Here is a 12271-nt window from a genome sequence, read left to right as displayed (position 1 = left end):
TACTACTTTTGCATCTTCTGTTCCTGTTACTTCTGTACCATTGGAACAATCTACAAGCTCATCCTCAAATGGTTCTACTTCTCATCATCTTCTTGAGCCAACTACTACCTCAACTGAATCTGCAGCTCCTCCTTGTCATCAAATGACAACAAGATCAAAATTGGGAATTCATAGACCCAAATATTTACCAGATTATGTAGCTCACTTTTCCATTTACCATCCTCAAGCTTACTTGACACTTTTGGACATTCCAACAGAACCTACAACTTATAAACAAGCTTCTAAACATCCTGAATGGTGTCAAGCTATGGAAGAAGAGATTAGAGCTCTAGCACAGAATAAAACTTGGATTCTTGTACCTGCTACTTCTTCTATGAACATATTAGGATGCAAGTGGGTTTTTAAAACCAAGCTCAAGGCAGATGGGTCTATAGAGAGACACAAAGCTCGATTAGTTGCCAAAGGTTTTCATCAACTTGATGGATTAGATTACTCTGAGACATTCAGCCCAGTTGTTAAAGCATCCACCATTAGAGTTGTTCTCACTATAGCTGTCTCTTGTGGTTGGATTATAAATCAATTGGATGTTTCAAATGCCTTCCTTCATGGAGTTCTAGATGAAGATGTTTTTATGATGCAACCCCCTGGTTTCATAGCTCCTGATAAGTCTTCCTTTGTGTGCCACTTACATAAGTCTCTATATGGCCTGAAACAGGTTCCTAGAGTATGGTTCACAAAGTTCTCTGACTTTTTACTACAATATGGTTTTCAAAAGAGTGCTACAGATCACTCTATGTTTGTCTTTGCCAAGGGAAAGGATGTTTTGATTCTATTGCTATATGTTGATGATATCATATTGACTGGGTCTTCTTCTTCTCCAATTCAAAAGTTGATTACTCAGTTAAGTTCTGAGTTTGCTATGAAAGATTTGGGTATTCTTCATTACTTCTTGGGAATTGAAGTTAATCCTTTTACATCTGGTCTTCTTCTTACTCAGAAGAAGTACACCATGGAATTACTTCAGAAAGCTGATTTAACAGACTGCAAGCCCAGCTCCACTCCTATTCCTTTTGGCAAGAGATTATCAATCTCAGATGGGGAGTTACTGTCTGATCCTACCTTTTATAGGAGTTTGGTGGGTGGCCTTCAATACCTAACTATGACAAGGCCAGACATTTCTTTTGGTGTCAACTATGTGGCTCAATTTATGCATGCTCCAATTGATTCCCATCTTCATTTGGTTAAGAGAATTCTCAAGTATCTCAAAGGAACTTTAGGTGCTGGCCTATCTATCTCACCAGGTGACTTAACCAATTTAAGAGCTTATAGTGACTTAGATTGGGCAGGTTGTCCAGATTCTCGAAGGTCCACTTCTGGCTTTTGTGTGTTTCTTGGAAAAACTCTAGTTGCTTGGTCTTCTAAGAAGCAACCCACAGTTGCTAGATCAAGCACAGAAGCTGAATATAAAGCCTTGTCTGTAGCTGCTTCTGAATTGTTGTGGGTTTCTTATGTACTTGAAGAATTGGGGGTTACTTTGTCTCCTCCTTTCCAGCTCTTCTGTGACAACCTAAGTGCTAAGAGTCTTGCTATGAATCCAGTCTTCCATGCTCGAACAAAGCATATAGAGATTGATTATCATTTTGTTCGAGAATTGGTTGCTGCTGGTATGCTAACTTTGGAGTTCATTCCTTCATCTTCTCAACTTGCTGATGTTTTTACTAAGGGTCTCTCCAATCCCTTATTCTCCTCACTTCTTCACTCTTTAATGATTTTTCCCTCTTCCTCGGTTCAATCTAAAGCTGTTCCTGCTTTAGCTTGAGGGGGGATGTTAGGATTATATTTCAAATAAGTGTTAGGAGAGTGTATTTGTAGTGTAAATGGAGTGTAAGAATAATTGAGAGAAGGAGAGTTTTTAAAAGTTTGTTATGACACCTAAGACAGGAGAGAGAAAGTTTGTTATAACAAACTTTCCTCTCTCTCTGGCTTAACCGACTTCTCACTCTCTCTCTACAAAAGATCAAATGGCTATATATAGCTCTGTAATTGACTTGATTCAATAATGAGAAAATCTCCATCTAATTTGTTTCTCTCTCTAAACATCCCTCTCAATCCCTATTTCGTTTTCTCACAGAAACTAAGGTTTTGATTGTTTGCATCTTAGTTGGTTTTTTGGGTATTATATCCCCTGTTTTTGGTTTTGTTGCCGAAGCTACTAGGAATAAGGTCTATTTACCTCTTTTCTTTGACAATTGACTGTCTGTTTGTCTGTTGTCTCTGAGATGCTTTTAAATCTGGAATGTGAAAATCTGATACCTAATTGACATTCATGCAGCTTTCTGATATTCGTGTTGATAATAACCGATGTGTATACCCAACTAGCTGAGCGACAAATCTTGGGGAGGCAGCATTTGTGGTGCTTTTGATAGCTCAAATAACTATTACTGTCTTTGCTGGATGTTGTTGTTGTTGTGCAAGAAATCGGAAATTTTCAAATTCAAATGTGTGTGTGCCATGGCTTCTAGCTGCCTCATGGTAGTAATATATCTAAAATACCCTACTGAAACACTGTTCGTCTTTCTTAATTAACTACGGGCCGTTTTTCTCGGGTCATACAGAAATGATCTAATAGTGATTTTCATCAAAGTCAGTACTAAAAATCATCCCTTTCACTTTTCATATTCTAAAATGCACCTTATTTGTTGCTTATATATGGTATTCAACTTTTAGGGATATGTAGTTGGTCAGTAATATAACTAGTACATACCTAGTGAACATTTCGCAAAATGGTAGATTGGTCAAGTTGTACGTATTCTAGACCATATGTATCAGTATATAACTAGTACATACCTAGTGAACATTTCGCAAAATGGGAACTCAAATTTTCATATAAATTAACCACTAAATAATCAAAAAATAAAAGTAGTCTTCATAGCTTATATTCATTTTTCTCTTTTGTAAAATTACGTAAAAAAAAAGACATGGTTTGAGAAAGGAGATGAGTGTCTACACTCACATTAAGATATTTAAAAAGATCCATCTTAGATCTGCATAAACATAATATTGACAACTTCACTTGTGTCTTTCTAAATACAGGGTGACGTGTATTGCAGCATGTGTATTATTACTTTCAGCATCTGCAGCGAATAATGAACGCAACGAAATAAAAGTAGGTATAGACATTTACTGCTCATACACAAAGACCGGGTTCTTTGCAGGAGGTGCAGTTCTCTCGATCGTCACACTAGGCATCTCAATTGGCTATTATTATCTTATCTCAAGATCTTCTTTTTCATCAAACCTAAACTACACAAATCAATTTGTAGGTCGACCTAATCAAGGTGGTATTCCCATGGCCCAACCAAGAGACTTGATTGATGAAAACCAACGTAATCAATCAATGGAAGGGGAGTACCTGGAGTCAGTGTATAATTAATTATACACAAAAGTATAGTAAGTCAGATAAAGAAGATGGATTTCTTGTACAAACTGGCCGAGAAGGAGGCGAGACATCATCTTTTGGATGGTTGACCGGCAGAGAATCAGTGTCGGAGTGCGGAAGTAAACAATTAGACCCGGAAATAGGTGCAAATGTGGGAATGAGAGATTCAGATGAGGCAGGAATAGGCTCTACTGAAGAATTAGCAATAGATGATGAAGAGTTGGTTTTTGTCAGTAATGGTTCGAACCAGATTAGTTGGGTTGGTTAATGAAGGTTCCACTGAAAAAGAGATGGTCGATGGTGAAGAGTCTGCCCCACCAATAACAGGTTGGAGTGGTGATTTCACCCGTGGCAAAAACATATATGAGGACCGAGGACGAGGTGAAAGTTCGCCTGCTAGTGGAGGAATTACAGAGTTTTCCATATTGATCAAATGAGTGAAAGTGTGGGAGTCACGGGACGACAATATATCACTAAGTTACACAAATGACAACTTTTATTTAGAGAAGGTGACATTCAAAGAGTCGTAGAGAGATTTGGTCTCTATGCATGTCATAGATGGCGTATCATATCATTTTTTAAATGTGGAGGTTCATGTAGTTTGGTGGTGTGTCCTATAAATCCTCGTGAGGTCATTTTTAGACAAAACGGGAGTAGACATCTTACAAAGCAAATAAGGTTTCATTTTTAAACTTTCGCTCCACAAACTTAAAGTAAGATGTGGCTGAAGATGTGTTGGGTGTTTGCATTCAACCACCCTATTCTGCTACGTGGGTGAAAAGACACCGGCAATAGTGCATAATACCATTAACATGAAATCCGGTTTCTAAATCAATGGTAGACATCTCAATCAACTAATTAGTAGAAATGTTAGCAGGACATGAAGAAATAGACTATATATAGTTTGTTGGTATTGCTTAATAGTGAGAAAGAAAAAAATCTAAATATGTTTTTGTCTTAGATTCAGAGTCTATAAGAGAGGTCCTCGTTGCGTCTCAAATAGTAGTTAGCGAGGTTGATAAAATACCGCTTGTTTGAAGCCAATGAGATAATTAGAAAGGGCCTACATATTTCAGCATGAACCAATTGAAAAGCAAATTGAATACTAGAAGTGAAAAATGTTAGTTTTGGGTTGTTTTGCCATCCGACAAATAAAGCAGTCATGTGAGTGATCATAGAAAATGTATTTAAGATGTGAGTGATCATAGAAAATGTATTTCAGAAAATATCTTCAAAATCTTTGTGTCTTTTGAAACACTTTCAAAATATATCTAAACAAATCCAAATTCTTTTTGGTTTTTGTATGAAGTTAGCCAAAATTAGCTCGTGCAAGAGACTCTAGCACCACAAATGAATTATGACATTACATAGTGTTCTAAGCGGAATCTCAAATATCTTGCACCTAACACTAGGCCACCTAGGATCACAAGCAAGAATTAGCTCGTGCAAGAGGCTCTGGTTGTGGTGCTAGAGTCTTTCAGAAAATATTTTCAAAATCTTTGTGTCTTTTGAAACTCTTTCAAAATATATCTAAACAAATCCAAATTAGCTCGTGCAAAAGGCTCTAGCACCACAATCGGATTATGACATCACATAGTGTTCTAAGCAAAATCTCAAATATCTTATACCTAACACTAGGCCACCTAGGATCACACGCAAGAACTAATAATGAACTAGTAAAGTTAAAAGTTTACCTTAATTAGCTTTTCCCGCAAACTAATTTGATTGCCTTTTTTAAAATCTAAAGCTCCAACATGTAACTCCTCTACTTGAGACACTCGAACAATCAGTTCAATTTTCCGCTCTTTAGGTTAGCTAGAACCGAATACAGGCTCCTCTTGATCCTTTTTTAGCCGTGAATAAATAGAACTCTTCCTAATTGACTAGATAGCTTCTTGCATGGATTTCTACTTCTTTTCTATCTTCTGCCCGTGTAGTTAAGGGAGATAAATCAGAAAAAAATCACACTATTTCTGATTTAATCAAGTCATTTTATAAATACATGTAAAATCAGAATCATAATCGAATTAAAATTCCTAAAAAAAACATAATCAGAAATTAGATAAGATTTGAAAAACTCTTTCTGAAAAGGGATTCCTGAGATGTGGTTTAAAAAGCAATCCACAACCCCCTTGAGATTGTAAAGGTCAGGCAAGAGAGTCCCAATGGGAGGGGCTCTTGGGTCGCATTGCCTTGGCCCGTGCCAGTGGCCCGACCTTATGGTTTTTATGATTATTTTGCAGGAAGGAAAGGACTCCGACAAGGTTGTCCTCTCTCCCCATATTTGTTTGTAATGGTCATGGAGGTCTTCTCTTCCCTTATTTAGCTTGAACACATAAATGGGCAACTTAAACTACACCCGCGATGCAGAGCTTCAGTAGTCACACACCTTTGCTTTGCGGACGACCTTATGGTTTTTATGAGAGGTAATGTAGCCTCGGCGCAGGCCCTCCAGGTGACGATCACAAAATTATTCAAAGGCACGGGACTAGCAGTGAATATTTGCAAGAGCTCTATATTTTATGCATGAATGACAGAGGAATAAATCGAGGAAGTCCACCTCGTTCTCGGCTTTCAAATAGGTACTCTTCCCATTCCATATCTGGGTTTACCACTCCTAGCTTCTCGGCTGTCATACGCAGATTGTACACCACTCATTAACCAGATACAATCACGAGTTCAATCGTGGAAAGTTCGGTATTTATCTTATGCAGGTCGCCTTATACTTCTGAAGAGGGTATTGGGAAGTATGTTAATCTTCTGGTCTTCAGTTTTCGTACTTCCTAAACGAGTATACAAGAAAATAAATAAGATCTTCAACAGGTTTTTGTGGAAAGGCCTTGAGGAGGGGAGCAACAGACCGGATGTAAAATGGGTGGATGTATGTATGCCGAAAGCAGAGGGAGGGCTGGGATTGCGGGACATAGAAACGATGAACACAGCTATGAACTTAAGACATATCTAGGATCTTATTAGTGGGAAGAACACTCTCTGGGTCAAATGGGTTAAAAATTATCTAATCAGGGGAAATAGTATCTGGGCCATGAATATACCCAAGAATTGTTCGTGGTGTTGGCGACGCATTCTACATTGCAGAGGCATTGCAAAGACTATGGTTCAGTACCTCATAAAGGATGGTAGTCAGACTTATTTTTGGCGAGACATATGGCACCCTTCAGGCTCTCTAGCTAATAAATTTTCCAGATTTTCATCGTTCGGCAGCAACATTAAGGGAAGACGCTTTAGTATCGGACTACTTAATAAATGGCAGATGGGTTTTCACTGACCATGTTCGTCACATCTTAGGAGAGGAATTCCTGTCACTACCTTTTGTAGAGATAGGTGGCTTGGAAGAGGATAAGGTAGTATGGAAAATCACTTCAATAGGAGAATATACGGTGAAAGACACGTACAACTATATTTGACGGAAAGGTACACCAATCCCATGGACCAAATTAGTATGGTGTACGGAATGTATACCGAAACACACATTTGCTGCTTGAATAGCACTTAAGAGGGGTTTAAAAACGAAAACAAAACTACGTTCATGGGGTCTGGATATTGATGTTCGATGTCCGCTATGTTTATTGGCTGAGGAGACGGATGAACACCTTTTATTCCAATGTCCATATTCGATTTCTATTTGGACAGATTTACTACAGCTGCTGGGTGTGACTCGTAACTATACGGGAAATTGGGACGATGAAATTACATGGTGTGTTTATACATTTCATGGAAGTACACTACTTGGCAGAATGGGTGGGATGGTATTCACTGGCTACATTTATCACATTTGGGTTGAGAGAAATAACAGGGTCTTTCGGAAACACAATAAACCACCACAAACTATCCTTCAAACAGTAATATTACTGAGGTTAAAATCAAAGTGGTCGCTTGGAAACAACCACTGAAATTAACAAGTGAGGCCAAGCAGATATTAGCTAAGTGGAACCTGGTAATTCCTTTACATTCAAAAGCACCCACCATATGTAAATGGCAAGGCCCATTGGGTGATGAGGTTATCATAAACTCGGACGGATCATACACTGAATCGTGGGGCGGATACGGGCCATCCTACGAAACTCAGAGGGGGACCTCATTGTTGCTGCAGCAGTCAAGACAACTCGGGTATCAGTTCTGATGCACGAAACGCAAGGGGTTTTGCTGGGCCTTCAACTCGACCTCAAGTATGACAGGCCCAAGGTTAAGATCGCCACAGATTCAGCCCTCACGGTCTTAATCTTGACAAAGTTAGACAAGGAACCCCCTTGACAGATTATGAGAATTGTCCGAGAAATTAGAGATTTATGGGCACGACTGGAGGAGTGTTCAATAATACATGTGTATAGAGAAATAAATCAAGTGGCAGACTTACTTTCCAAAATGAGTTCACATGTGGGTTATACTGAGATGATACCAAATGAACTACCGGACGAGTTATAAAGGCTCATACGGGAGGACAAAAGAGGAGTAATAAGAGTGTGGCATCCTTGGATTTTCATTGTTTTCAATTACTTAGAGCATCTCCAATGCAAAACCTAATCTTAGAAATTTGGAGTGTCACATAGGATTTTCGGAGTTTTTCTTAACAAACCATCTCCAATGCAAAACTCAACTAAGAACTCAAAGATGATGTGTCAAGGGTGGAATAGAGATATCTCAAGAGGACACTCCAGAAATAGAGTGTCCTGTTGAGATATCTCTAATTGTCCAACTCATCAATATTGAAATTTCAACCAATAGAAATCAAGTCTTCGTATATTTCCGAAATAACTAATTACTTTGTTACAAAAATAACCATGCCACATAAGTAAAATAAAAAAGTTTAGAGTTTTGCATTGGAGACATACAAGAATTGAGGATCTCTATTTTTGCCACCTAAGAGCAACTCCAATGTGGGGCTCGGGCTCCCAATTTTGGGAGCCCCTGGATTTTGGGAGCCCTGGGGCTTTTCACAACTCCAACGTTGGGCTCCCAAGAGGGGCTCCCAAATCTAAAATATGCACATGTGTGGTGTATGTGTGTGAGGGTTGTGTTTTAATTTTCAACTATAAATTATTAATTTCAAATATAAAATTGAAATTTAATATTATGTTAGAGAGAGAAGGAATTTTGAAAAGATGAAAAAAAATTAAAAAAAGAAAAAAATTAGAGAAATGATTGGAAAAACAAATTTAAAACAATTTATATTTTTTGAAAAAAAAATTAGTTTAAAAAAAAATTTTAAAAAAATTAAAAAAAAACTAAATAAGTGGGGTGGATCCCCTTTTTAGGGGATCCACCCCAAATATGGCCGTTGGGAGACCCCCAACAGCCATATTTGGGGCTGGGAGCCCGGGAGCTTGGGGCTCCCAGCCCCACCGGGAGCCCAGCCCCGGGGCTCCCGGGTTGGAGGGATGGGGCTGGGGGCTGGGGCTCCCAAATTCAAATTGGGAGCCCCAGCCCCCCATACGTTGGAGCTGCTCTAAGTGTGAGAATCTCAATTGAGACTAGACAAATAGGACTAATAGCGATCTTTTTGCGTTTTGCATTGGAGATGCTCTTAGTTCAGTTTTGAGTTGTTAAAGTATGGTTTATTTGAATCCTTAGACTTGCCTTTTTGGTTTCTTTCTTTGTAAGGGTCCGGCCCCTAAATTCCGTTGACAATTTCAAATAAAAAGATTACACAATAACAAAAAATCTAAGTTACATTAGTAGCGAAAATAAAAAGATTCAAATAAAAAGATTGGATGTCTTCAAACTTAATAGTTATAATGAGAAAATGATAGTTTACAATCTTTTTAGTAAATCAAATGGCTAAAGAAAAAAGATATTAAAAGATATATTTTGTTGTATTAATGAAGGAGTATGTACTTATCGATCTATAGTTACATTAGTAGCGAAACTAAAAACTGAAAACGAAAAGTATCCATTAAATATCAACTCATATGTCGAAGTGCAAGTTGGTGTAAAAAGAATGAGAAGACTTCGAAATAATGAAGTCTTGCCCGCAAAATAAGTTGAAGTAAACTACAAGAAGATGTTTGATATTCTCCTTGTACTTTCTCATCATCAAGAACAACAAGTACCACAACTATAAGTAGAAAGCTTGTTAATCGAACTCTTCTTACCCATTAAGCTTTCTTCTCCACTCAAAAGTCGCAAATAGCTTGCTACTTAATCTCCAAGAAGAGTTTTGAGATGGAAACTAAGGTTTTGATTGTTTGCATCTTAGTTGGTTTTTTGGGTATTTTATCTGCTCTTTGTGGGTTTGCTGCCGAAGCTACTCGAACTAAGGTCTATTTATCTGTTCTGTTTTACTGTTTGTTTCTCTGTTGTCTCTGAGATGTTTTTAAATCTGGAATGTGAAAAACTGATATGCAATTGACATTATTGCAGCCTCCTGATAGTCCTGCTGATAATGACCGATGTGTATACCCAACTAGCCCAGCGACAATACTTGGGGGAGTAGCTATTGTGGTGCTTTTGATAGCTCAAATAACTATTACTATCTTTGCTGGATGTTGTTGTTGTGCAAGAAATCAGAAATTTTCAAATTCTAATGAGCGTGTGCCAAGTCTTCTAGCTGCCTCATGGTAATATATCTAAATACCCTACTAGAACACCGTTCGTCTTTCTTAACTACATGCCGTTTTTCTCGGGCCATACAGAAATGATTAAATAATAAATAGTGATTTTCATCAAAATCGGTACTAAAACTCATGCACCTATTTTGTTTCTTACATATGGTATTCAAAAGTGACATATTTCCTCATTTAGAAAATTGGTACTTAGAGAGTGACATATTTTCTCATTTAGAAACAAAAGCGGTTCCCACCGTAGTCAAACTTTGAAAAAACCTTGTTTTTTAATGATTCCACATCAGCTGGGCATTAAAATGCCCAAAAAATTGGGCACTCTAGCATCTCCCTAACTATAATATTGACAACTTCGCTTGTTTCTCTGTCAATACAGGTTTACGTGTATTGTAGCATCTGTATTATTACTTGTAGCATCTTTGGCGAATAATACTCATAAGCAAATGACAGTAGGTACATACATTTACTGCTCATACACAAAGCCCGGGTTGTTCTCAGGAGGTGCAGTTTTCTCAATCATCACTATCGGCCTCTCGATTGACTATTATCATCGAGTCTCAAGATCTTCTTTTTCATCAAACATGGACCACACAAATCAAGGTGTAGGTCCTAATCAAGGAAGTATTCCCATGGCCCAACCAACAGTCCCTCCTCAAGGCACCTATCCACCAGTATAAGTTTTCATGTTTTATTCAAGATGGAAATTGGAAGTTTTCTTGTTCTTTTCGTTTTTGATTTCAATGTCATAACCTATATTTAATTTCGCTTATGTTTGCTTTGTATTACACATTTGTGGTTTTCATTGTATTCGAGTTTGCTACTCCTTGTTATTGGAATATCTTTGCACAGTTAGATTTTGAGCATCTTATGCTTTTTGGTCTAACGTCCGTTCAGTTACTGGATAAACACGATATTAATTGTACTTGGGAGAAATGGTTAGGGGGAGATTCTCAATTTCAAGTTGACAAATTTTATCAGTATCAAATAATCCAATAGCCCAAGCACATTGAAAATCAAGATTAGTATTGTTAATCAGAATAAATTTATGGGAAATGATAGAGTGACTTAGAAATAGGTACTTAGAGGGTGACATATTTCCTCATTTAGAAATAAAAGCGGTCTCCACCGTAGTCAAACTTTGAAAAGACCTTATCTTTTAGTGATTCCACATCAGCTGGGCATTAAAATGCCCAAAAAATTTGGGCTCTCTAGCATCTCCCTAAATTTATAAATAGAAGGTGTAACATTATTACATTATTGTGACACACTAGATTTGGGATAACATGGAGGTCCCAACTAGCTGGTCTTTTGGTCAACAAAAAAAAAATTAGCTGGTCTTTATGGTACTCAAGACTCTTATTTTGGCACCACATAGTAAGATATTTTGGAATGTGTTTGGGGGTATATATGAATTTGGTTCTTCCATGATAATGACACAAGTAAGAAACGTAGAAGGACTAAATCGACGAAACCAACGTAATCAATAGATGTGGAGTCCGTGGAGCAGTGTATCATTACACGCAAAAGTATAGTAAGCCAGATAAAGATGGATTTCTTGTTCAAACTGGTCGAGAAGGAGGCGAGATATCATCTTTTGGATGGTTGATCGGCCAAGAATCAATGTAAGGTGCAGAAGTAAATAATTAGACCCGAAAACAGGTACAAATGTCGGAATGAGATTCGAATGAAGCAGGAATAGTCCGAGAATCAACGGCCTTAAAAGTCTATAGTTGAAATAGAAATAAACTACTGTTGAAAACTCAGATTTAAAAGTCTGTGTTTCAACCAGAAATTTATTTGTAAACAAAATCCCTTCAAAAGCTTTCCCACTCAACAAGATTTTATTCAATCGTTTAAAAATCTAGGATTATTAAATATAACAATTATTCTCACTAGTTTCTTAGAAACATTGATAAATACTATCTTTTGCAACTTCAACACAATTCTCTGAAGCTGTGAGAAGTACGAAAACATGTAAAGGGATTTGTCTATTGTTGTACCTTTGTGATAATACTCTTACATATATAAACAAAAAGTACTCTCTACTCATTGGCAATTGAGCTAGTGTTCCATGTCACAAAATTAATAATAGTGAGAATATTCTGATGTGGACAAAAGAATAATGTCATAATCAAGAATAATAGTGTTTAGGTTTTCTCTATAGTTTTGAGTTAGACATCATTTTAAATCCAAGCCGAAATAGGAAAAGCCCGAAGCACCACTAGGCTCGGTCGTTGGTTGAAGATCAATAGGG

General features: G+C 37.5%; 1 protein-coding gene across 1 annotated transcript; it reads left to right on the top strand.

Annotated features, from left to right (window-relative positions):
• The first annotated feature begins 9416 nt into the window (after positions 1 to 9416).
• Positions 9417 to 10880, top strand: LOC147536611 (uncharacterized). Its single transcript, XM_086643242.1, has 3 exons — positions 9417 to 9715; positions 9818 to 10014; positions 10394 to 10880. The coding sequence occupies exons 1-3, from the start codon at positions 9620 to 9622 to the stop codon at positions 10692 to 10694; spliced, it is 594 nt and encodes a 197-aa protein (XP_086499368.1). The 5' UTR covers positions 9417 to 9619; the 3' UTR covers positions 10695 to 10880.
• The last annotated feature ends 1391 nt before the right edge of the window (positions 10881 to 12271 follow it).

The sequence above is a fragment of the Eschscholzia californica genome, unplaced genomic scaffold, assembly GCF_041429995.1.
Source record: "Eschscholzia californica isolate CP2 unplaced genomic scaffold, dmEscCali1.0.p SCAF_5, whole genome shotgun sequence".
NCBI lineage: Eukaryota > Viridiplantae > Streptophyta > Magnoliopsida > Ranunculales > Papaveraceae > Eschscholzia > Eschscholzia californica.
The sequence above is the reverse complement of the archived record's forward strand: the minus strand, read 5'-3'. Positions and strand labels throughout refer to the sequence as shown.